We start from the raw sequence: 27,664 nt of genomic DNA on the forward strand, positions 1-27,664 counted from the left end.
AGAGAACAGAACAAAAGGCAGCCAATATCAAAAGAAGAGCTTTGAATGTCCTTTAAGAATCCCAGTGAACTATTCCTGAAGACTACTACAGAAATCCTATAGTTAAAGAATGAAGGTGGTCATACTAAATGTTGACTTTAAAGCTCATTAAAACTGTACAAACTTTGTACATGGGCAAACATACGTGTTGGCATATGTTTCCATAAACTGTTAGACCTATTTCCAATTTTCCTAGAAAAATATAAAGAAACAAGGGATGGCTCAAAACTTTTACGCAGTATTGAGTTTCAAAGAATGTTATGAAGATGAAATATTTTCCACCGAAATATTTCAATAATATCACCACACAAATCTTTACTCTTAGAGTGACAGGCCATAAATACTGCAACTAGTGACCACAACTAATAGGACTTAAGTTCTGTTTTCAGGCAGCAAACCACCTTTCTCATGCTCTAAGCAGAAGGCTTCCACATCCTCATGTCTTATATCTGTGTTCAGGATATTGACTCATGTCTTTACAGTCCTGTAACTGTCCCTTTTAGTCCCAGTTGTAACCAAACATGAAATTTTATCACTCAGTGATGCCAGAACGTATTAAGTGACGACACTGGCTCCCAGAAATTTGGCCCTGCCCACATTTCCTTTGAAGATTTTCAAAACCTCTTGAGGTGAGCAGGCCTGCTTTGTGAATGGTGTTCTGCTTATGGTCTAAATATAATCTAACCACAGACCATAGTTTGAGTAATAAAGGGAAATTAAGAAGACGGGGGGTGTGAGGGTTAAGATTATCCAGACATATAAAATAAAGACAGCCCAGGGAGATGAATTACAGCTACTTTCAGGCCAAACGTGGGCGTGCAATAATGTGATCACATAAAATCCAATCTTTATGGTTAGATCTCAAAACTCACATTAACATGACGTGTTTCAAACCGAAAAAACTAAAGGCAGTGGACTATATACCTTACTTCACAGCATTTTTTTTTGTGGATGACAAAACGGAATAATCTTAACATGGAACTGTTTCTGACAGAGCCATGATGTGTGCTCATGTCTGTTCATGTCGAGTGGGTGTTTTCGTATTTATGCTTTACAGCAGATACATATTAGGAGCCGTTTTCAGCAGCATTTGCCTTGGATCACTTACTTCTAGCATTAACTATGTCTAGAATGTAGTGGACAAACAGAACTTGTGTGAGAACGAGCAGGAGCACCTCTCAGGTCAAGCCCCTCTAAAGTTACAGATGTCATAGTTATTTTTTTCTTTTCACAGGGTAATTAAAGTGTACGGTGTGTGTATTAAGTGGTTCAGTCAGGAAATCCATCTCTCCTCAGCTCAGCACCTTACCTCTCAGCCTCCCCCATGCCCTTGCTTTCACTGCACACATACACCTTCCTGTAGCACAAGTGCCTTTTTGGATAAAATGTACGCTTTTTTAACTGCAAAAAGATTTTTTTCCTCTATTGCTCTGCTCTCAGTTTTGAATTCTGCACACACATCTGCAAGTGCATGTTATAACATTTCATTTTCTTCACTTTCAGAAACAGGTTATTTATATAAATTCCAGCAGGCATAACTGAATTATCCCAGGCAATATAAAAGAAACTGACTGAGAGGATTTACTGTCTCACTGTTGGGCCAAGACTTTATGATATCGGTGGTTGATAATGACACCTCCAAATAAATCATTCACAAAATACTCATATATTGTTTGATTCTTAACCAATGACTGTACTGTAGACATTTAATACACTAATAACACTCATTAGTAGCCTGTTTTCAATGGCAATACAGATTGATTATGATTAAAGCAGTGTCCTTTTGATTAAATTTGCCATTTACTGTAACTATAGTATGTATATATTTCCCCCAATGAAAACAAATCCACAAAGTTTTGCAAAGTTATCTTAAAATTTGGGGTAATTATATAAGAATTTCACATTAGCTATCTCAAAATTTTGATTTACTAGCTCAAAATTTCGAGATAAGAACCCAAAACTGAGCAAATATCTCGACATTTTGAGTTATTAAGTCAAAATTTCGAGATAAGAACCCAAAATGTTTATTTTGACTGATGGATAGCAATATTCTGTTTTGTTTAGTTTTCCAGTAGCCAAAACAAGCTTCCAAACTGAAACAGCTCTAAACTAGGCTGGTTCTAGCTGTGTGCAGGGGGTAGTTCAGCATAGCTAAACAGTACATCTTACCAGTCTAAAGAAAAATCATTTTGGGTTTTGGTAAGCTAGTGAAGAAAGTATTGATTCTAACATCTGAATTGGTTTGATAGCCTACAGTCCACAGTCTCCCACTCACATACACATAAATGTTCTAGAGCAGTTCCATTTTACCTGTTGTAGATACTTCTGAGACGTTAGATATGTGTACTAACTTCCTTCATTTTGTAGCCAGTGTCAAAGTGGACCTGAAGTTATTCCCACTTTTCCTTCCCTTTGTCTCCTCACCGTCTCCCATCCTGCTCCTAAGCACCACTATGGTCACTGCTGTTCACTATTACTATCAGTATTATGTAATAGGGACCAATCACGGGCACCCACTATAACATGACGTAGAGTTCTTTGTAAGGATCAGTAAAAGCATCAGAGTTTCCCCCATGGACAAAATGACACAGCAGCCCCAGATGAAAGCAATAAAGGAAAGGCATACCCACAGACAAGTCATACACACAGAATACTTGGTCTGTTGCTATTGCAAACAGATACAAACCTTAACTATTTTCCATCACTCACTCGGCAAAATGCACTCTCTGTCGCCTTCCTCTCAGTCACACACAAACTAAAAACATACACTTATGCAGACTACATGCAGAGTTATCATTTGTGCTGAGGAGTGCTGTGAGAGCATGGCCGTGTGTTGTTCGAGCTCTGTGGTGTGCTTCAGCAGGTTTTCATTTGCCAGTTCCCTGGCAGCCGCTGCCCGCTCTTATTAAAAACATCCCATGGAATTTCCTGACGCTGCCACGGCCTAGACACCACTTCGCAAACATACACACACTTACACGTATGTTTATGTTTGTGACACAAAGTCCCATGATCTGCAGATATTTATCACCCAAACGAGCAGTTACTGTCAAAAGTCCACATGTAGTACTGTTTGTTTTGGAGTCTAAGCCACTTTAGATCTGTTTGCTGAAGTTGATTTTTATGCATATGTTCTGATGTGCAGACCTATAATAGCCCATTGTGCAGGCAGACTGGACCCATGTGTTTTGCAGTCACTTGTGGTGTTGTGGTGTCGAAGTGATGACTGAGGGAGAGAGCCTGCCTGGCGTGCATGTCATTTTGTCTCCATGGCTCTTCCCATCTTAGTCCGTATCTGTTTTTCTCAGCCTCTTCCCCTCATCTGACTGTCTCTGCCTGCACACCAGTCTGTCTGCATAGCTCTCATTTCATCTTTCTCCCCAGCTCTCTGTTCTGCTTCTGTCGTTCTGGTCTGCACTGTCAGTCCTTTCCATCTGTTGCTCTTTTTCCTTTATTAAACCAACACCATTCCTTGATGCTGTCTATCTCCATCTTGCTTCATACTGTCTTTCCTTCCACATAGTGCGGATCTATTTTATGAAGTGACAGACGTGCAATGCTTTGGATGTTGGGTGTGTATTTTCTCTTCTGTGGAGAAGACAGAGACAGAAAGATATTAGAAGTGCTTCCTTGCTGACAGTTTGGGCCTAGCACACATTTAAATTTATTTTTAACGTCCGCGTGGTTTGTCCTTGAAGCCAACGTTGTGTTTTTTACAGGGGCATCTGGTGGATGAGCACAAGGATACTTATGCCTTTCCTCCTCAAAGCCAGATAACTTTAATCCCTAATATGATTCAAAACTAAACAAGGATCATTTCCCATTTGGATCTCTTAACTGTGACCAGTTACAATAGCATTCAACTGCTGTAGGAACAGCGTAGGCTCTGTTGTTGTATCCATGTAAGGTTATGCCGTCTTGTAAATTTTCAGGAATGTAACTCTGTGAGTTTGCGTGAAAACATCTTATGGTAACTCTTAACTGCACTGGCTGCATTTCTCATCGTAATTAAATCAGTATAGCTCATTAGCTTGTTCAAAGATTACACACTTCATTAGCAGCTGGAAGAACATCCCACTGCCTATTAAGAGCCAATGACTTTAATGCTACGTTTCATAAACACGTGAATGCTTCTTTCTTTGATCTTTTGAGTGTTAAAATTGACCTAAATGCACACAACAGAAACTATGTAGCCCCAGGAATGCAAGAATATTAACGTCCCCGTTTAGAGACTCATAATGCTGCAGGTTTTTCTACTTGGTGAATGACTATATTCACTGTTATCCTAGCTAAATAACAGATCTGATTAAAACATTACTGCAGAAAAATTTTTTTTTTTTATGGTCACCAGATCTCGATCCCGATTAAAGACATGGAAGATTTTGGGCCACAAGACAGAAACATAGTGCCAGGCCTGTAATATCTATGCCAAATGAAATATAGGAATCATTAATAATGAGATGGGGATATAGTTAGAGACGCAAGATTGGGAGGGTTTGGACATGTGCAGATGAGGGATATAGGCTATGCTGAATATGGGGCTGCTATGCAGGAGTTACACTGGTGTGACAGAAGAGGATGGGGTGAGATGGAGGCAGATGATCTGCTCTGGTGACTCCTAAAGGGACCAACTGAAAGATGAAGAAGATTTTCTGCTACTGACATTAAAACACTAAATTAAAATGTACTTTTTGGCAGAATTGTGTTCTTGTCTGGGAGTTTTAGACACCTGTAGAAACATAGGTTTACACACCAGTGTTGGCGCATCTCAAATGCCATTTGCCTGTTTGCCACAGTGAATAACTTTGGGATTAGTGTCTTGCCTGAGCCAAGAACCAATCAGCTAAGTAAAGAAAAACGACAGCCTATCATTACTTTAAGAACTGAAAGTCAGTCAGTCTAGAAAATTGCTCACACTTCGAATGTGTCCCCAAGTGCAGCTGCAAAAACCCACAAACGCTACGATGAAACTGGCTCACATGAGGACCGCCACAGTAAAGCAAGACCAAGAGTCACCTCTGCTGCAGAGGATTAATTCATCTGAGTCACACAGCACCTCAAATTAGAGCCCAGATAAATGTCACGCAGAGTTCCAGTAACAGACACGTGGCTACATCAACTGTTCAGAGAAGACAAATCAGGTCAAATAGCTGCTAAGAAACCACTACTGAGGAAAAGCAACAAGCCGAAGAGATTTGTTTGGGCCAAGAAACACAAGTAATGCACCAGTGGACCAGTGGGAATCTGTGCTTTGATGAGTCCAAATTTGAGATCTTTGGTTCCACCCACCGTGTCTGTGTGACACAGAAAAGGTGGTCTCTACATGCATGGGTCCTACCGTGAACGAATGGACGAGGAGGAGTGATGTTGTGGGGGTGCTTTGCTGGTGACACTGTTGGGAATTTGTTCAAAATTAAAGGCACACTGAACCAGCATGGCTACCACATCGCATCCTGCGGCGACATGCCATCCCATCCGATTTTCATTTAGTTGGATCATCATTTATTTTTCAACAGGACCCCAAACACACCTCCAGGCTGTGCAAGGTCTATTTGACCAAGAAGGAGAGTGATGGAGTGCTGCACCAGACGGCCTGATGTGATGTGATGCTTTGGTTTCTGCAAACACAAACAGATCCAACTCAGAAAGATACACTCACATTTACTCACATGCACTTTCTTTTATCTCTAAGCTTATGTGTCTGTGTGGTGTTTGCCAGCAGCACACACATATGCACTCCTTTAGATCATAATTTATAGATTATCATTCCTTCTCTCTGTAACTTTAACTGATGGATGAAGAAAAACAAACCAGTGTGAAAGGTGAAAGACGAACATCATAGAGACGTTTTTAGAGCAGAGAATGCCACATCTTCCATTACATGTATGTACGATGAGATATCAGAGACTACAGCTTACAGAAACAAAAACAGTCAATAGCAGGGGGATTTTTACTTTCTTTGTGCCTTTGTTTTCTACATTTTCCACTACTTCCTTTTTTTTTTTAACTCTCTGTGCTTTTCTACTTTTTCCTCACCACACCCAGCTTCTCACTTTCTGCCCACCAGGAGAGCTTTACAAACTTAAGCAGCAAGCATAGGCAGTCTAAATATTTGAAAGCAAGGAATGGCTTTTAAACACTTAACCACTGAGCTGAGTGAAGCTTCCAGTCTCTCTAACATGGATGTGTGTCAAGCCCGCCACATGCAGCGGTCAGCCTCTGGATTTGATCCCTGAAACGTTCTTGATCTCCGTATTTGACCAGAATTTCAACCTTTAACAGTCCTGTCAACAGCTGTCACTCACAACACCTCGGGGGGTGTGTAGTGCAATAAGACAGACAGACGTCTTACTGCATGCATAGGAAATGAAGTCATTATGGAGATGAGGAATGGGTGAGAGCGGTGAGCTCCAGATTGCCTTTACTTCTCCTTCTAGAAACTCAGAGCTCCCTGAGAAGAGAGGTGGAATTTACACATCATGTAAAAGCCGTGGTCTGTTTTCAAGGAAATTATTCCTGAACACTGTGGGTAGCTGTTTTTGTAGCTCTGTTAATTCAAATTCTGCTGTGTGATTTATAGAGAGATCCCGTTCCTGTTAAACAGTAGATGGGAATGCACAGTGAGGCCCAGGGATGCCGACCTTATTAAAATCTTTGTTGCATTACTCATATTTTGCTCAAGGAAATAGTCTTAGTACAAAAAGTGGAAAAAGGGACTTTCCCCTAAAACACAAACAGGTGCACACATATACATTATATGAGCACAACTTGCAGGGAGAATGCGAACACACACAGGTTCACGCACAAGCAGATCGCAGAAAGAAAAGCACTGAAGCATGAGCTGCATTCTCCTGGGAAAAATGTCAGCATCCTCATAACATCTAAACGAACTTGACAGATTTAGAGTTCCTTAAAATCAAATCCTCCACCAATGAAAAACAAAAGCAAAGCAAGCTTTCTGTTTAGTCTATCTCCTCTTTAAGATCATATTCTTATGTACCTGTGGAGCACTTCCAGCACAGTATTTGCTCAGAGCCACCCAGCTCCACCACCCCCAGAGTTGGCTCTGCGTAATTTTGTTTCCTAAGTCAACAAAACAACTATGAGAGATGTTGTAATGTTTAGACATTGCTTTTCACCAGCATCATCAAAACACTGGGGGATACTGGGTGGGGGGAGGTAGTGTCCTTCAGTCCAGTAGACTTCACATACTTTATTGCAATATTGAAGTTATTCCTTAGAGTCATGGTGGCCCAGCACCTTACATATTTTCCTTTAATTTGTCACCTATTTAACACCTACACACATTTACAAACATGTGAAGATGAGAGTAACATTTTCCACATTATCTCTGTCTGCGCTTGCCCTCGTCCTGGAACATATTTCCAAACAAACCAAAAGTGGAACACACCCTTGTCAGCTAATATGCTTTTTCTTTCTCATCCATTCACTGGGTATGTCTCCTGGATGTTCGCTTTTCTTCTCTTTTTAACTCATCTTCCAATTTCTTGATCACCCACTTGTTTAAATTGCTCTGAGGGAACTGCTTGTGTTTGTTTGGACCATAATGTAGCAACTATGCCCAGCAGGCATTCTGCTTGGGTTGAGGGCGTACGTCAATCCCTCTCTCCCTCTGATCGTCCTCTCTATCCTCCACCCTTTCCTCCTTCTTTTCCATCTCCTCTCAAACCACTTGCCAATTATCTATTTCTATTCCCTCTTCCTTTGTGCTCCTTTTGTGCAATTTTCATATGAGGTGGTCTGCTTGTAAGCCATGTGGGATTTTTTTTAACCACTAGTGCATATCAGTTGATGCATTGTTTACACAAAGTAATTGCAAACACATTTGTTTGTGCAAAAACTGAAAAATAACATAATTCTCTTCCTGTGCGTTTTCTGCATTCTTGAAGCAATGTCAAATTCCTAACTGCTCAGTGTTTCCATTTTCCTTGCTTTTCCTGCTTTGCTACTAGTGTCTCTTTCCTCTGACTGATGTGCAAAAGCATATAGAAAGAAAGGATGGAGAATCACGCATAAAGCGAGGCTCGGTGAGGTTTAACTTGGAAGGAAAAATAGGGAAAGGTCTGAAAGAGAGAGAAGGATGTGTGCAGACCAAGTGTTGACATGGTTTAAATTGAGCGTGAATGCCTAGACATGCTGCAATACCTCTTTTTTCTTTTCAAAACACACTAATACATCCCTCCCGAAAAAACTTGCATGGAGGGAAAAAAGAGAAAAACTGACTGTAAAACAAATGCAAAATGGAAGCTAAGAAGCTTAAGAAGCCTGGATATGGAAGATAAAGAGACAGGCAGATGTGGCAAACATAGAAAGGTGAATGTGCAAGTGGAGTAAATTAAGTCATTGCTACTGTAAGTGGAAATCAGGATGGGATGGTTATTAAATAAAGGAGTTGCTGGTTTATTAACTCTGCGCTCTGGAGCCACGGGAGGGGAAACACCCTGTGAGAGGGTGTATACACAGCAAAAACTTGCTCCTACTTAAAACAAAATATTTATTAAGTAAATAAAATATTTGAAAAACACATATCTGCAGTTGGAGAAATGACAGCAGGTGGTTGGCTGATATATGGTAGTGGTTGCAGTTGGGCTGAAGCCACATTCCCACAAGCTATTCTTTTTATGTCGCAGGCAGAGCAACTTGTCTACTGGAAGATTAAATACGACCCATATGGAAAAGAATTTCAAAGAATATTTAGTAAATGTTTATTTTGTGTATTTTTAAATCTTTAAACAAAATTCCTGCCACGACTTATGTATGAAACTGGCATTTTGTTCATGCATAAGAAAAGTCATAAGAAACAAGTATTCATTATTTTTCCAAGTAAACATTATGTCGTATGAGTACAATGAGAAGGGTAAATAATATGGATTATAATATGGATATTTTCCTTTGAGTGCAATGAAGCCAATGATGAAAACAGAAGCTGTGTTCCACTTCTATGTTAATATCAATGATAAACATTTTTAAAGTATGACTTTACACTGAGACCGTACACTGAGAGAAATCTACAAAGTCATGAAGATGTAAGCAGCTTGGCTGGGTGAACTACAGCAGCACAAAGCCATAATAGATGCCACCTATCAGCTAAGAAACTGAGATGCCACAAACTGATAATATTATGTGTGTATGTGTATGTAGACAGCTCACCAGTAGTGAGACAGTAGAAAACTGTAAAAACATGTCCTGTTCTGATGAATCTGCTGCAACGTTCACATGGTAGGGTCACTGTTTACTGCTTCCAGCATGATAACATGTCACAAAGTTCAAATCATCTCAAACTGGTTTCTTACATTTTACTGTAGTTTAATGTACATAAAATAACTTTCACAGTCCATCGTGTGCATGTGTGGCAACAGGAGATTCACGTCACAGATCTGCTGACGACAAATCTGCAGCAACTTTGCGTCATAATGGACCAAAAATCTTTGAGGAATGTTTCGGTTCCACATTGATTTTATACCACGAATGAATGCAAAACGTTGTCCAGCCCAATATGTTAGGCATCGTGTTTAGGCATCAAATATCCTTTGATTAAGGAGAATATTTTCATCTTCTGTCATGAGGACATGTTAACTTGCCATTACCAATTTTCTAACCAAAGCCACAATCTTTTCTCAATATTATCCAAGAGTTCTGATTGCTTGAACAAAACCATAAAAATTTTAATTTACGGAAAAGAAGGAAATGTTCTTGGATGTGTATCTTCAAACAATGTGCAGATGGGGGCGAGACAGCTAAAGACACTGGGAAAAAGAAAAACATTGCTTTCTCTTTTTTACATTTCTTTTAAGGTCTTTCCGTAAAAACTTGAAAAGTAAACATTAATAGCGAGCATTACACTGCAATGATTAGGGTGTCACTAAGTACTGTAACTTTAAAACAGAGTGGCATGTTTACAGTGAGCTACCTGTGCGGTCAGCCCACGAGCACTACAAGCAGCAGGGGAGCAATTAGGAGTCAGCTGACCTCTTATTACATTTAAGCTAATTGAGCTGTTTGTTAAGACTGCTCTGTGCTTCAGAAGCACCACACTGTTTACTGTCTGAATACTCCACAAACAAACACACTAGCTCAGCCTCCCACACGCACCTTCATCTGCTTGGAAAGAGCTATTATTTCTCTACCCAGTCACTCACCCACACACAGGCACGAACCACAAACCTACAATGAAACAAACAATGCACATGCCACTGTTGTCAGATGAAAAGCTTGTGAATTAACTTTTTCCAAAAGAATGGATTTGTAAGAACTTGGAAAAACGTTTTGTTTGTTCAACAAACGGAGCCAATTCATGAAGAAATGTGCAGTCCCTCACTTGAGAGTTACCAACATTTCATAAGTGTTGGTTCTCGTTGTGAGAAATATTGCTTGCTTGTTGTGTGTGTGTGTGTGTGTGTGTGTGTGTGTGTGTGTGTGTGTGTGTGTGTGTGTGTGCATTCAGTGGGCTGTTTAAGCAGCAGATGCAAGTTTAGCATCCAAACCAATTCTCCCTCCACAGAAAACTGAATGGCAGTTTTACAGCAAGTGTAAAAATTGAACCCATATGGTTGTTTGTTATGTCATCTTCCAAACAAAGTTACGCATAAATATACACGACTTTGTCGAGGTGTGTTATGAATGATGGCAGAGTAGAGGAAATCAAGCCAACACACGAAACAGTCAGCTTGACCTCACACCCAGCAAACACGCGGCACATGCTCTTCTTTGCCCCGAGCCCACTGAATTTAATGAAATAGCTGCTTGACACAGACATGAAGGAGGTTAAATCTGTCAGCATGCAGTCACTGAACGAGCTGACTTTGGCCCCAAGATCTTGTTTGAAGGAAAGGGTGAAAAGAGAAAGAAGAATGCTGTTCTTTTCAATTCAGTTCAGTTTTATTTATATAGCGCCAAATCACAACAGCAGTTGCCTCAAGGCACTTTATACTGTGAGGTAAATACCCTACAATAATACAGAGAAAACCCCAACAATAAAATGGCAACAGTGGGAAAGAAAAACTCCCTTTTAACAGGAAGAAACCTCCAGCAGAACAAAGCTCAGGGAGCAGTGGCCATCTGCCGGTTTTATCTGTTTATCTCTGCGGTTTTAAAGAAGGCCCAACAGCGTCTCCACTTTCTGAGAATCCTCAGAAAAATGGACCTGAAGAAGGAGCTGTTGACCGTCTTCTCCATTGAAAGTGTGCTGACATATTGCATCGGTGTGTGGTTCTCCAGCTGCACCACAGCACAGAGAAAGGTCATCAATATGGCCCAAAAAATCATTGGACATCCTCTTCCCTCCCTGTACAGCACTCGCTGTCTCAAGAGGGCACGCAGCATTCTACGGGACGGTACACACCCAGGACACGGGGTGTTTAAGCTGCTGCCATCTGGCAGGAGGTTCAGGCTGCTGAGGTCCCGAACAAATAGACTCAAGGACAGCTTTTACAACAGGGCAACAGCCCTGATCAATGCAAATAGCTGACCTGACTGGGTTTTTTTATTACTAAGTTATTATACTGTGTTGTGTTGTTTGTGTTGCGTTGTGATGCGTCGTATCGTGTCGTGTTGTGTTACATGTAGTGCCGACGTAGGACAGTTTTCCAATTTCATTGTACTATTGTACTATGTATGACTGTGCAATGACAATAAAGAGTTATCTTATCTTACATAACCAAATAACAATACAGTTGGCCTTTGTAAGTGTAGAAATATTCCCAATTGTCAGTCTAATTATCCTTTGACCTAACGGTGGTGCAAAAGTACTGTGCAAAAGTCATGTGCCATCCCTCATTTCTTTATACCGGTATGTTGCTGACAAAAGAGGAAACATGTGTAGTTTATTGAAACATGTGTAGATAAATGGTAAATGGCCTGTATTTGTATAGCGCTTTACTAGTCCCTAAGGACCGCAAAGCGCTTTACACTACATCCAGTCATCCACCCATTCACACACACATTCACACACTGGTGATGGCAAGCTACATTGTAGCCACAGCCACCCTGGGGCGCACTGACAGAGGCGTGATAGATGGTATTATATGGTTGATCAAAATCCGACAGTTTTTTTCTCCGTTGGTTTTTCCATCCATTTGGCGAGATCCCAAACACACTTGATGAAATCCAGCCCATTGACAGAGTCTCCACTATGTGTTACAGATTACTGTGAACACTCACTGTTGTGCCACTTTCCTGACCTCCTCTGTACATATTCACAACGGTTTGAACCAAAAATTTCAAATCAAGATTCAACACTCGTTAAGATCCATTGCCACTAATTTATGTAACCGGTTTCTGCTTCTGTTTCCCCATTACACTGACATTTGTGGCAAGTGGAATAATGCTACATAAACACTGTTACATTTACAGTCCAGTTTTTGTATAATTTCACACACTTCATCCATTTGTCCCTGCTTCCTGTCAGAGCTTTGCTGGATTTTTTCCCCCGTATTTCTTAAGGACATGACTTTCACTGTTTATTTGCTGTAGATCCTTTGCAGTCCTGCCACTTCTTCTTTTGGCTCCCACGTGTCTAGCCTTGCCAGTTTTTGAATTGCTTGTGCAAAAATAAGATTCTAGGTTTGTCAAACTGTGTGATCTTTTGTATTTTTTATAGACAAAATTGAAAAATTTACATGTAGACGCCATCTCTTGGCCCATCTCTTAATTCAGTTGCCTTTTTTATGCTTGAATGATTCACAGGTCACTGTTAAATTACTAACCAAATATGAAAATATTCCCTTAAAAATGGTTGGGCACAATGACTGGACTGAAAAAAAGAACGAAAAAGAAACAATGTCCAAAGAAAAACTTTGAAATATCTTCAGAAAGCCTGGATATGTATTGCTCAAGAATACTTGGAAAAAACCCAATGAAGTTTGGCTCCTTGGAAGGAAAATATAAATGAATGAGGGGTGGCGCAAGACTTTTTCACAGTAGTAGTTGTCAAAGGACGTGAACTGACTCAACAAATACTTAAATAGTACTGTACTGTACCTTTGACTTCACAACAAAATCATACGTTTTCTCCCATAAAAACTTTAAGCCTATGAACATGAGAAAATGTCATCACTTCTTATGGCAATATGTAAGTATAATAAAAGAAGAACACAAGCACACACAAGCACACACACACACTCACTGTCACCCAGACAAAAAACTCACACTCGGCCCTCTGTGTAATCCCATCTGATCTCACCGACGCTCTGTTGTTAGAAGCCTCCTCTCACTCCACGGCCTATCCCAGCACTGCCTTTGAACTCAGCTGCCAAGAAAGTGTAACACCGCGTGCCTCTTTCTTTGACTTTCAGGAATGATCAGGAACATTATAATGATAAAATTGGCAGGGGGTGAGGAGCTGAGTGGGAGCAGAAGGCCTCGACGGAAAGCAAGAAAGAGGCTCGAATATTGTCAGCGTGTTGTTAATAAGCGAGCTGAGGTGTGCGAGTGTGTAAAATTCCTGCGCGTGTTTGAGTATGTGTATACGTCTGCGCACAAATATGAATTCCTCTCTTAGGGAGTGCGTGTTGGTGAGGGTGATGTCAGGCTACATTATGGCTTATTGCTGGGTTGACTGACATGCAGGATTATCGGCTGATGGGATAAATTAAAAGAAAAAAAAAGCTTTCATCAGCATGCGGCTGGGGCCTGAATGTTTGATGTTAGACTGAAGGAGTCATATGCAAGGTGATGGAAAGTGAGAGAGGGCTGGAAGGGAGGCAAGAGGTTGAGTGCCCGATAGACAGACCAAGTTTTCATTTGAACAATCCCTGTTATCTTGCAGATTCTTCACTTCACTCCATGTCTGAGTTGTCACTGTCACCAAAATCCATTAGTGTCTCTAAAACTTGGCTGAGAAAAGATCATATTTAATGAGGCAGTCCACAAGAAAATGCAAAATTTAGACTGGCACGGTTTCTCTGGTATTTGTCGGACAAATATGGACATTAAAATGTATAGAAGCACTTTTAGGTTTGCTTACATTTCTTGACCAAAGCTATAGTTGCCTGTGTTAGGAAGATATAGTCTGTTACAGTTGTTAGAAAATAAGAGTTCAGATAGTGGGCCACACAAACATGTTATTGGTATGTTCAGCACCACAATGAAAACAAAGCTAAAATTTATGGAAGTTTTGTTCACTATATAATAATTGAGTGCTTTCAACGTAAGTAAATATCCATGAAACATAATCCAGGCTAGATTTACTCTTGAAGATAAATGCATGCGCCGCAAGAAGCTGAGTTTGAGTCTTTTGTGACCTCTGTTTTTTTGTTTTGTTTTGGTTTGCTTTTTGTTCACTGCTAGGCCACTTTCTGGGGAACCACAGCGTGCTGGACATCCTGAGGCAGGAGGGCTATGAGATTGTCCACATGCCCTCTGATCATCAAGAGCCAGCCACAGAGTGAGTAAGCAGACAAGAGTGCGCAGTAACAGATGACGGAGCATGTCATTTGATTAAATGACTGTGGTTACAAAGACAAAAACAAAAATAAGTTGCTGAAAAATAGAAAAAATAAGTGGTTGCTTGGATTACTCTTTAGAAAAGCAGTTGTTTGACATTATGGAGCCTAAGTTCTTGATGACGACACATAAATTGCGCTAATTAAATTTGAGTTTTGGATGATTCCGGTTTTGACTGAGTAATCGGGCACTTTAGAGCTATTTAAAACTCTTTACATGTTAAAATTATGACTTTTTCTAACCAGACAAGATATTTAATGGAAAAAGAAAAAGAGAATGTGATTTTCTATGTGCATGAGATTGATAATGTTATGGCAGTGCAGACTGTGAAGCAGAACATTTGTGCACTCTTACTGTAGATTTTGGCAGGGATACAGATGCACATCCACATGTATCTGTATCGACCCCCCCCAACTTAGTCTGTCCACATCTGTCTAATTCTCTTGAGAGTTGAGGCATTTAACCTCAGCAGATTTATTGGAGTGCAGATACGGTCCAAATTGTGCTATGCAAGAATCCTTTGATACCTCATCACCTCCCTCACACCTGCCTGCTTCTGCCCCCCCCCCCCCTTTCTGGTGGCTGCCAAAGGCCACTTGCCAGAGTGGTGGTTCTGTCTGCTTTCACTGCAACATACAAACACATGCATGCATGTATGCAGGATAAATGTAGAGATGCTCAAATTTACAACTATGCAACACATACATGACTCAGAAAGAGTCTTGGCTTCGCTCCTGTGGCCTTCTACAACTCTTCTTCATGTCTGTTAGTGTTCAGGCCCAATCACTGGCACACAGCACCTCCACTCTCACCTAAGGGTTTGATCCATGGGCCTATAAAATAATAAGAGCAGTCGCTGGAATCGGAGTGAAAATGGAAAAACAAGGCATAACAAGAACAGTCTTTTTTCTAACAGTAAAAACAACTCATCCCTCCAGCTGGAGCTTTTCACAAACTTCTCACTGCAAATTACAGCTGTAAATGTAGCCTCCCTATCTCTCTCCATCCTGTTTCCAGGCTTGTGGGCTTCAGCCAGTGGTTCATGGTTTAAAAGCTGACAAGTGGACTGACTTACTGTGGTCACGAAAAACTTGTGTCTACTGCGTGCACGCACACACACACACACACACACACACACATGACCACACACTTGCCTGCAAGCTGACACTTCTAGCTCTCCGATACAAGGTGATCTGACAGGCGAGGAAACACACCACAGGATGGCTGGATGAGAGGTGTTTATGAAAGCTGTTAGCCTCAGACCTGGAGTGTTTTGAACCCACTGGCACAATTATATGACTGACAGAGCAGCCCAGAGCTGGGTTTGGCTGTGCAGTAGCTTGACCGCAGGCCTGGAGCTATCATCGCACTGACCAAGCCATCAGGGCCTGGGTGAGACAAGGTTGTTGAAACTTGTAAAAACAGAAAGGCAAACCGACAAATTGATCATGACCGGTGAGACAAAACTGATTATAAGTATTTCAAATGAAATCGTGACTAAAGCATGCGATTTCTACTGCTGTTTATTTCATTTGAAAGGTCTTGAATGATGTGTAAAATTGATGCTCTACTGAAACACAAAGTCACATGCGAGCCATATTGACAGGAAAAGAACAAGAGAGAAGAAAGTATGAGTAATGGCTGGAAGAAAGAGCAGCATGGCAAAAATATTTGAAGACAGGAGATTCTGGGTGGTCTTCTTGGTCAAATGTCAGCTCTGATGCACAATATATTGCCATGAGAGTTCCAACTTCCTCTTACGTTGTCTGCTGGGTCTTTCAACTTTTAAAGGACGCCCTTCTGGTGTTCATGTCCTTGACTGAAGTTATGGGGTGTAAGTGGAAAGCCATGGGGTGGTCAGAAACCACAAACAACACCACTGTCTGGTAGCACATTGGAAATCTTGCGAAACAGTACAGAAATACTAAAAGAAACTATTTTGATCTAATATTTGGGTAAAAGTCTTTCTGTGAGTATTAATAGAACTGAGTCCATCCCCTGTCTGTCCTGTCCTCCCTTGCTCCAGGGCAGCAGGTCCAGACCTCCTTGCAGCACCAGAGTTCAGCAAGGAGAATACAGACACTAGCACAGGATCTCCCATTAGCTGGCCAACCAGTCCAGAGATGGAGCTGGAGCTCGAGGATCCAGAACCTATGCCTGGCCTTGGAGGGGAGGAGCTGCCTCACATGCTGCTCCCTGACAGCTTGAGCCAGCTAGAGGAGTTTGGACGCCATAAACGGCCACGCAAAGCTCACCGTGGCCACGGGAGACCCCGTCTCTTCAGTGACCTGTGGGTTCGCATTGGGGATGGGTGAGATATTTATTATGATTAGTTTGACTGTAGCTGAGTTGTACCTCTTTAAACAAAACATAATAATCTTTTAACAATTGAATGTCTGTAAGGACTGTACTGGCTTGATGACGATTATTAATAAACTCTGGATGTCCCTAAGTAAAAGACCACAATGAGATTGGCTGCTGAATATGTACTGGAAATGTTATGCATGTGATTGTTCGGAGATCATGTAAGACTCAGTTCTTTTCCAGTCTAGCTAAATTCCTCATAACCTAATTTTCCCCCCCTCCTTTCTTCAGCACCACCCCACCACCAAACGTGAGGATAATCAATGGCTATGTGACAGTGGAGCCTCCGCTGACCTACCAAAAGCATCGCAGGCGGATGGAGATCTACGAGATAGATCGAGATAGTTCGCCTTCCTCCACTTCACCAAGCCCCAGCTCAGCCCAGCTAGCTCACAGCAAAGTCACGCTGTCTTGTGCTTTAGCGTGGCTTTTATCACACATATTGTTCACCTCCTGACCAAAAGAAAGTGTTACCTCATGAGAAACATTGGACAATACTTCATCCACACCAGAGCAGTGGAGCGTACCTGATAAAGCCAAACAAGGAGTGATTGTCAGGGAGAAACATCTCAGTCAGGATAAGACGTCTTAACGTGGGACGATCCGTTCTCCACCATAGAGCGAGATCGGCTTCAGGCTGCTGAAATGCCAATGTCTTTAAAAACTTGCCAAGTCTCATAATGTGTGGAATAAGCTCTGTGCTGCGTAAGAAGCAAAACGTGGACTATGTTGAACTGCAGTGGGGTCAAGTCCAAACCTCCTGAAAGTATTGAGATAGAATAACAAACACACAGCACAATGAAGAATTGTAAATTTAAAGAGCTGGAGTCTTTTACCTATAAAAACTGTAATATTATGTAGAAAAATAAGACTGACTTTAATAATGAGAATAGGTCATACTAACAGTTATAACTCGGTGAAAAGAAATGAGTTGAATAAACAAGGTACTGTGTGAGGCATTTACCTTCACACAGAGAAGCACTCAGATGCCACTTTGTAAATTGTGCATTTTGTTCATAAAGAAATATTGTATATTTATTATTTCTGGAAGAAAGAGTATATTTTCTTGCTTTTTGAAATAAAACGTAAATAAATACAGTCTGTAAACTAATCAAGTGCATCAAGCGGTCTTTCTTTCAGCAGACATAAACTGTGTGTTTAAGAATACGTTTATAACACCACCATCTGTTCTTTATTTAAAGCGTGAAATTATGGATATTTTTTGTCATAATCTAATGAAGCATATACTTCGGAATTGTCAAAAACATTCAAATACGACTATTATCTGGAAAAATGAATAGAAACTATAGTGGAACTACACGTTTTTAACTAGGGAAACAAGCAACATGTGAGTTGAGTCTGCCACCTGCTGGCTAATACAAGGAAAACATGGGGAAAGCAAACCTCATAATGAGTCATCTGTCAGTTGTGTCTCCATTATAAAGCTCACAGACAGGACTGTGCAACTGTGAAAATGCAACTTTGAGAAATGTGAAAAGTATATATTATCACACAGCAACGGACAAAACAAAAATAAGGATATTAGCCATTAATCAAAGGTCATACTACATTTAAACATTTTAACAAAAGGAGGAATACGGAGGCCGTTGAGCTCTGAGTGTTAACAATTAACCACAAATATCGAACTCCATCACTTCCCTTTTTGAAGCTGCTTGAATGATGAAGCTTCACTTTAAATATTTTAAGATTGGATGCTTCCTCTAAGCTCCATAAAACATAAGAATCCTTTCAGTCGTCACATACTGCGATTAACTAGGTTACAACTTCTCTTAAGGGAATCGTTGGCAACAGACAAAGTGACTATTCATTTCAATAAACTTGTTGTTGATGATGATGATGATGATGATGATGATGATGATGATGATGATACTGTAGTGTATTATATTGCAGTGCTCACAATATCAGTAAAGTTCATCATGTTTGCTGTGATCTTGTTGCGAGGGAACAAAATAATTCTGTGCAAACTGTGTTGATTCCTGATCGGCTTCCTCCTCTGCTATCTCATAGCAAATGTAAATGCAGTAAGACTGTGTGATTTACAAGGACATTTACAAGTGCAATAAAAGTTGGAAAACAGAAGAACATTTTAAAAATTATTATATAAAACAAAGACAACTTTCAGCAGAAACTGCGACACTCTGAATTCTCACAGCAGCAACTGAGACAAGTTTCATTAATGATGCCCCAGTTCAATTATGTATGATGACCAGAATGCACGAATAATGTTGAATGAGCTCATCTACATGGAATTCAGTTTTATTCCAACATAACATTTCCCAGAGTTCGCAACAAGATTGTCTACTTCGAAACAAGGCGGCACTTTGAGAGTAAACACAGTGAAAGTAGTTAAAGAAAAGATGAGACATAATAATAATAATAATAAATGCAAAAAGCATTTCAAAAATAGAACAGAGTTCATCATTTTAGTATCAGCAGGAAAATACAGCATTGACAGGGAATGTGAAGCTCTCCAGTGTTTTTGTAACTATCTTCTCATTGATAGTTAGTGCTCAATTTGTGGTTGAAAGAACCTATCAGGTGTCAGAGAATATGTATACTCATACCAGTCTTATAATTTAAATCTAGTCTTCTAGAGACACTAAGCGGCTGCGCTGCACTGCTGCAGTTAGCACTTCTACCACTAAATGGCGCTAGAGTCGCATAAAAACTTGAGCAACAACAAAGCACATAAAGCTGAAAACCTGGTTGGAGGCCGCAGAGCCTGAGCACAGAGACAGGCACAGAGGCGGCCAGGCACTGGGTTACAATGGCTTAAGAATGTCCATACAGGTACGTAATAAATAATTTAAAACAAACTGTCAAGTTGTAAATTTTAAGTCAGTGGTAATAAAATGTTTTATTTTAATTCAAGGTTAATGATACCACGCAGGTACAATATACCCAAATTTATTCTTAGAAATATTATAATATTTATTTATTTATTTATTTTAAAAAAAATAGAGAGAGATTTAAACGAAACTTTTTTGCTCTACTGACCACATGAACCTGTTATTGTCAGACATTATTCTATAATTGTTGCACCATTAACTTTACAAAACATAAATAAATAAACTAAATTATGTAAAACATGAATTTAAAAGTTTTTTTCTAATTCAGTTTACTTTTCTGAGCAGTTTTAAAATAAAAACATGTAAATTCAATATTTGTATAAAAACACAATAAAATTTGGAAGATTTTGAGTGTTCGCATAAGTTATTGTCAGTCGTCTGAAAAAGTGACCAACACTTATGACCTATTTTATACATAAAACAAATTTTTTTGGGATATTTATTCACACAAAAAATCACTAAGAAATGAAAATATGATCATTCAAATATATCTGTACATTTATCAGCTTAAATCTTGCTTAAAAACCTTTAATTAAAAGATTAAAATAATATTAATATATAAATTGTAACTTCACGCTTACCTTTCAGGTTAGCCTACACCTTCTCTTGGTCTTCTCATAAGCAATTTTTTTTTTTAAGAAAAAAGAGCAAGTTTTTTAGAACAAACAGCTTTTTCGCCCCGTAAGCCAAGGCAGGACAATATTTGCCTTAGCTAGAATACCATTTTCCCTGGGCTTTGGGGTGTTGTTTGAGGGAGTGGGGGCCTTGACAGGGTGCTCTGAGGGCTGACCCTCACTCTGCTGGGCACACGCCGCCAGCCGCATATAAATAAAAGATTACAGTGGAAAATCAATTTCTGAGCAAACTCATTAAAAATGCCCCTCACCTTAAATGATTCCCATTTCCTTCCATTCAACCTGTTAACGCCTTGCTGTCCCTGAAACCGACCAGCCTACCCCCACACCCCACCACCACCACCGCTGCCTCACCCCACTCCTCCCTCCCACCCTTCTTCCATCCTTCGCCCTGTTGCTCTCCCCCGGTGGTAATTACTTGCACAAGTCGTTTTTTGCCCTTTGATTTGCACCGTTTCACAAATGAAGGTTAAGTTTGTTTAACCGTGGTGGATTTGCCAGTCATGTTAAAGCATATAATGTGGCAGGTCCTTGGTTTCTCCGCACACCTCAGGCACCCCCTGGCCTGCCTGCCGCCCCCCTCCCCATCTTCTTCCCTGTTAGCCTAGGCCTCTTAGGGAGGTGGGAGGGTGGGTGGGGGCTCCAAGGTTAAGGCTTAGTGCGCCTTAGGAAGCCTGTAGTGTATCAGACTTCAGACCCATTGACTTGACTCAAAGGCAACCAGGAAGTTGTTAAAAATCACCTCTGGTAAAAGGATTAAGAATCAAACTGCCGCGTTTGTCCTGAGAGGACGTTAAGACGGTCACCGCTAAGTTGCAACTCACTGACAGATAGGGAGAAAAAAAAAGGAGCATAATAAAGGACCACTAGTTAACTTCTGTTCAAGGTCTTGGACATCGATGCTGTAGGTGATGTACATATTGTCTTTTGCAGTGTAAATTACTCATGTGGTGAAGATAACTGCTGAAAGCATAAAATGCACAATGGCAGAAAGTGTCACAAGCCTCCTCTTCGATCGATACCTAATAAAGAGTGAAGTCACAGGAGCCAAGGAGAACATTGATCTGAGCTAGCTGGAGCTTCAAAGAGCATTTAAAGTCCTCGCTGCTTTGACTGTCGAGCTGCAGATTGCACACTCATGGAGGACTTTGTTATCACACAGTCAGGACAACAGATGCCTTTCGCATTCAGCTTTCTGTCTCTCTCTCAGTCAATCGAGTACATTGCAGTGACACACAGCAGGTCTGTGTGGTCGTTGCTGAAGGATGTTTTTTAATTTTTAACACTAGATCTGTAATTATGAGTCGCAGGAAACGTCTGTCTACCACAACCATGTCCTGTGTGGTGAGTGTGACCTCATATTTCACAGAGAGCTTTGATTCTCTGTCTAGCAGAGGGCAGCCATAAAGCTTTGGGAAAACAAAAGTGTGCTTAGCCCGAGGGCAGATAGCTCTTCTCCCTTTAGATAATCCTGTTGATAGTGGAGGCAAAGCAGCGCTGTTTGGACAGCTCAGCTAACTCGCAGCTCATCTGTGTTTGTGCTGGTTGAGACATTATTTTCTCTCATTGTCCAAGTCCCCTTGAAGATGCGTAACTTTGAGCCGCAGGATTGAACCCATGGCCTTGTATTCCATTAACAAGGGTCAGGTGCAAGTCTTAAAGGCCAGACAGCATCTGGTGATGTTTATTAAAAAGAAAAAAATATATATATATACTACACAGCTAGGGTTTGACTTTATATTTTCATTTTAATCAGTCACCCAAAGAGATCTAAAGCCTGCTGAAATTTTATTCACAACTATAGTGACAAGAAATGTTGACGTATCAGATAAAACTGTTCAAATCTTGCTTGGATGAGGTTATTCTTCTTTCCTTTGTTGAACCCAACCAAAGTTTCTTATTCTTGAACACACTCGGTGATTTCATTTGCAGTCTCTGGCAGATATCACTTGGTTGATACAAGTTATTCATGCTTAAATGTTTCTAAACAAATCAAGCTATTTCATTGGTCACTGTCTCTGTGATGAAGGAGGATAATCATCGCCACACTAGAGCTTTTTATTTGTTTTGGTGTCCAGCACAAAGGTTCACCTAAATCAAACTCTTTTTTTTTTAATTTAAAATAATTATAAAGGCAACACAACTTTCTCTTAAAAGTCTCTTCTCTTGTATTCCAATATAAAATTCAATACAATGTAAGAAAAATGTATACATTTTAAAAAAAGAAGAAAAATGGGGAATTGTTAATTGTGCTGCATAGAAATAAAAATAACAAAGTAGTTTGTTTTTAAGTGCTGAGGTAGAAGGAGTGAATGCGTACCAAGGAGAGCAAAGTAGTTACAAAGGAAAGAGGAATACCATGTGTGCTCGTATGTCCGTGTGTATATGTACATGTGTGTCCTTGCGTGTGCATTGAAGGATGGTGGTGAGAGTGTTGTGTTTCACAGTTTTTTGCCATGATGCACTGCTTTATTATTCTGCACAAGGGGCACTTCACATGCGGAATGGGTTCTCTTTGATATCGACAGCAGCTTGAGGGAGAGAGTGCACTCAAAAACAGGCGAGGGCGAATTTATTCTGGGGAAAAAAACAGATAGTTGTGTACTTCCCTGGCAGTGGTTGCCGCACATAGGAAGAGCCAACCGCTTTGATGCTCCAGCGGTGACACTCCACACGCTAATGAAATATGGTAATTACAGCCACATGAAAGCCCTTCTAAACAGAGCTGGAGAAAGGGTATAAAAAACAAATATGACTTTATCCAAAGATACCCACTGTGATTAATTCTCCTTTTCATAAACATATATTTTATGCCGTTCAATTGTTACAAAGCAGCGTGGGCCATCAGTTGACCCAGGAGCAGGCGAGGGGGAAAGGTCCGCTGATTAAGAACCCTATTGTTCGCTTTCAATAGAAGACAGTCTGTTGGAGAACACGGGACGGCGAGGTGTCAAAAAGAAAAGTCCCTGCAAACGAGTGCTCTCTGTGCTGTTCTAACTTTTGTATTTTTTAAATTAATTTCTTTTTTTATTTGAAATTCACCTAATCTGGACTGTAAAACTTGGCACAATCAAACACAACTTAGGAGACTTATTGGTGGAAAAACTGGTAATGTGATTGACATGTAAAGGAAAGTATTGTGTTTAAAGTTTACACAATGGAAATTTGAGCAAAATGCTTGCATTTTTCACTCATTCTCTAAGAGAAACTGATTTCCAAAGAGACCCCAGAGCTCGATACAATGTCAGTTACTTGTTTTGACAGCACACATAGCTTTATGATTGTGCTGAAGGCAGCTGACTGTGGCAGATTCTGGGTGAACTGTAAGTTTGGCAGCAGGTCTGCTGGAGATGAATGAGGAACAACTTGCTTTTGGTTTCTCTGCACATAAAGACAGATTGCATGAGAGTAATTTGACGATATATATAGGGAACAAACTTAAACAGCTTGTTCATTCATCTAGGTGTTAACTTTTAACAAATGTGACTAATGGATAGCAAGTGTAGGTAGAAAAACAATAAATACCACACTTGTACACATAAAGTTTTAAAGCCAGGCAGCAAAACTACTTTCCTACTCCAATATTTTAAGGTCGTATTAGAGTGGAAATTAGTGACGTGACCTGATGCAATGCATGTCACTGAAGAGGGGAGCAGGGAGACACTAGTGGATAAGAGAATTCAAGGGGTGGGGGAGGCTGTGTGTTTGACCATCAGTGTTTGCTCACAGTCAGACGGTGTAGCAGCCCCTCATCCCACGACCACTTTCGCCTTGCTGACTGGCTCTCCCAAGGGATGGCGCTAGAGGTCAGGGAGAAGGTGGGGGTCAAATGGGCTCTGATAAGTCCTGCTAATAGGACGGTGCACGTTTTTGCGTGCACACGCCTGTCTGAATGGGGTTGTGTGGGTGTGACTAGCTAACTGGGGCTAAAAGCTAAGGGAACAAACACACAGCCATCAGCACACGAGAGCACACGTACACACAAAGTCATGCACGCTGTATGCATGAATCCACAGTCTTTAAGGTCAGACCGTGGGGTGAGAATGTTAAATGGCCAGGCTTGGGACATCAAATATTTTCCTTCCCATCACTATCAGCAAACCATCTGCCTGAAATCTTTAAGTGCATGTGCGTGTGTGTGCGTGTGTGTGCATTTGTGTGCATTTGTGTGCATGCAGCAACCTATACAGGTTTAGCTGATCAAACTATTGAGCCAAGTTGGCTTTATTAGAGCATACAGAGTCAGAAGGACATACAGACAGGCAGGCAGACAGACAGATAGGCAGGGTAAGCGTGTGGGCGCCAGCAGTCGCAGCGCAGCAGACAGACAGATGGAGTTTTGGGTGCATGCTGCTCAGATAGGAGCTCATCCCACCCTGTGTTTTTAATACCCCCAGCTCCTTTTATCGCCCTCCTCCAGGTGTATCCAGGTAACTCCAAGGCCAGGCCGCTCTTAAAACCCCAACAGTCAAGGTAACAGGTAATTGCAGAATGGTACTCGTAAAACAGCCTGTTTGTCTACAGCTCAACTCCGCCCTGCTTGTTTTAGATGCCAAACTTGGAGATACAGGAAGCAAAAGTGTATAAGGCTATAGTGTGGTAATGCTGCTCGTTCTATACTTAATGTTTTAGCCCACTGCAGTTTTTCCCAGCTAATACTAATCCAAGTCCTCTGTCTGCTTCCCTTACTCCTTTTCACTTTTCAGACTTTGATTATAGTTACTCTAGTTTTTTTTAGTCTTTCTTACTGTCTTTATCTATCCCGCTCCCCCTCCAGTGCCCATATTTCTCTGACTTTATGAGTAACACTGGCTCCCTCCCTCTTTTAATGTTTGATTCCAGGTGATAAGAGAAGACGGAGAGATGAGTCTGACTGCACCGGTTAATGTGGTCAAAGGTCATAGGCTGTGCTGGGGAGTGGGGAGACTCTCTGCAGATAGTCCAATCTAAAACTGGACCATGATCAGTTTTTGGACCATGAATTGTAGATGCTGGCTCTCAGCCAAGCTGTCTGCACACAAGCCAAGAAAACATACACATTGAAGCAATTGTCCATATCTGCGTGAAGAGTCATTATCTGACAATCTGTCAAGATACTGATCAAGAGTTTGTGTAAATCTACTGTCACATGTGCTTACCCTCTAAACAGCGATAAGGTTACTGCTTCTCTTTGCACACAGGCCAATAGATACACAAGTGTGCACACCTGTACATGCATATGTTCTACCATATATGTATGGTTAAAAAGAAACACTGTGTGCAAACAAATACGTGCACATTTACTGTAGAGCATGAATGGCTGTAACCTCACGCAGACTGTACAATCTACTGTCAAACAAAGTCACAGTTCATCTCCTCACCCTTCAACAATCACTTGTTTGTTCCAGACCACATACAAACAGCACACTCCCCCACATAGTGGTCATTGACACAGACCAAAACTGAACCCTCCTCTGGCTCTTTGCTTTACACTCCCATGCTCTCCATCTTTTCACAAACCTCTCTTTGTCCCCGTCTTTCTTTCTCTCTCTCTCTCCCCCTGTGCTCATCTGATTTCATTCCTCGTCCTGATCCGGCCATTATAAATTCATTGTATGCTGTCGTGGCTGATTGAAGTGATGGGCTGATTCCTCAGAGCTTCCTGCCTGATGGAGGGTGCTATAGCAAATAGCCCAATGGGTCTGTTTAGATAACACTGACCTCTCACAAACCATTGCCACATCTGCTGTGAGTGAGCTTTGTGGGACTCGCTGTCATCGCTGAGTGAAAGGATGGACAAAAAAATTGAAATGGCAGAATGAAAAATACAAACAATAAACAGGAACAGACTGAGTGAAAGAAAGACAGAAGATGTTGGGAAAAAATTAAAAGGAAGAAAGACAGAAGATGAGGGCGGAGGGGGTTAGAGAGTAAGAGCTAAGGGGAGATCTCGGGTGGGCAATGATTTGAAGCGTATTGTCACTCCCACCTGCCCTCTCCATGAACAAAAGTGTTAGTCATCATCAGGGTGAATTGTGAGGGGAGACAAGGGGCCGCTTCGTTGGTCCCCCTGATCTGCATTCGGCCCATGGGGTTACCAGGGTAACGAGTACAGTAGACAGAGGGAGGAGGAGTGAGAGGGGGGCATGGAGAGGGCACTCACCCTTTTCCTTGGAAATGGATATTCATGCCTTTGTTCTGCTGGGGTTATGATCGTGTTGATTAGGGAAAAAAAATTGTTTAAACAGCCCGCCCTCTCTCCTGGCCTCAGATATCGTGTAGCCGACCGGACTTCACCTGGTGAACAGATCATCATTCAAACACCAGTACTCATTAAAAACGGGGAGATAATGGAATGCAGACTATTAAACAGCAAATCGTACATTTTATTTGGCTACATGAAAGAGGAAGTGACCAGCGGTGGGTCCATTTTCTTAATTTCTTTTCTCCAACAGACCTTTGACTGCTAATTCTCTGCAAATGTACCTGTTACTTGAGCTTACGTCGGTCCAGAAGGAATACACTGCGTTGCTCAGAGATAGCCTAAATATTTCTTTAAGTATTTGGGGCAAACAAATGTTCTTTTGAAAGATCTTGAAAAACAAAACTTTGCAACTCTAATGTAGGGAGTGAACACCAAAAGATACCTCATGTGGTATTTGGATAACGGTAGTGGAGAGTGGTGTATTACACACTGGTCCAAATTCCCCCAGAAGCGCTCGACTGGCCAGAGGTCTAGAAACTGCAACGGCCACAGCACATTCATACTCTAACCATTCAGTGCCCCCTCGTGCTCCTGTGAATGGAGGCATCCTGGAAAATGGAAGATATCAACCTCATAAGGACTAAGATTGCATCATAATTTAAAGGTTTTCAGTCAGAACTATTTTGCACTAATTTGCTAATTTGTGTCTCCTCCTCATAAGTTCACGGGTCGACCTAAACCATGCCATCAGAATTCACCCCAGTTAATGACGCAGTGTCCTAAGGGAGATCATGGGGTGGTAACGACTCCTCTGAAATATGAACGGAATAGAACTGAAATAAAGTTTAAAGTTTACTTTCTATTCTTTTAATAATGGATGGAAATATCTTAATTTTTGCTACATACCATTTATTCTTAAGCTCCAGTTACTTATTGTTTTGGAGATGTTGAAATATTAATATGATAAACCTGCTAAAAACATTATGTTATAGATATTGTTATAGATAAAGCCACTCATCAGCAATAGTTATTAAAGCCTCCACCTGCACAGCTAAAGTAATACACAAATAAATAAATTATATACTGTATAATATACACAATATATTTAT

General features: G+C 40.9%; 1 protein-coding gene across 2 annotated transcripts in view; it reads left to right on the plus strand.

Annotated features, from left to right (window-relative positions):
* Positions 1-17,977, plus strand: part of trabd2b (TraB domain containing 2B) — a 74,142-nt gene extending 56,165 nt beyond the window's left edge. For both annotated transcript variants that reach the window (XM_076880377.1, XM_004555012.6), the window contains 3 exons: positions 14,347-14,443; positions 16,529-16,813; positions 17,098-17,977. In XM_076880377.1, the coding sequence (XP_076736492.1) occupies positions 14,347-14,443; positions 16,529-16,813; positions 17,098-17,323 (608 nt within the window). In that variant the 3' untranslated portion in view covers positions 17,324-17,977. The remainder of the gene's footprint in view (positions 1-14,346; positions 14,444-16,528; positions 16,814-17,097) is intronic.
* The last annotated feature ends 9,687 nt before the right edge of the window (positions 17,978-27,664 follow it).

The sequence above is a fragment of the Maylandia zebra genome, linkage group LG23 (assembly GCF_041146795.1).
Source record: "Maylandia zebra isolate NMK-2024a linkage group LG23, Mzebra_GT3a, whole genome shotgun sequence".
Taxonomy (NCBI): domain Eukaryota; kingdom Metazoa; phylum Chordata; class Actinopteri; order Cichliformes; family Cichlidae; genus Maylandia; species Maylandia zebra.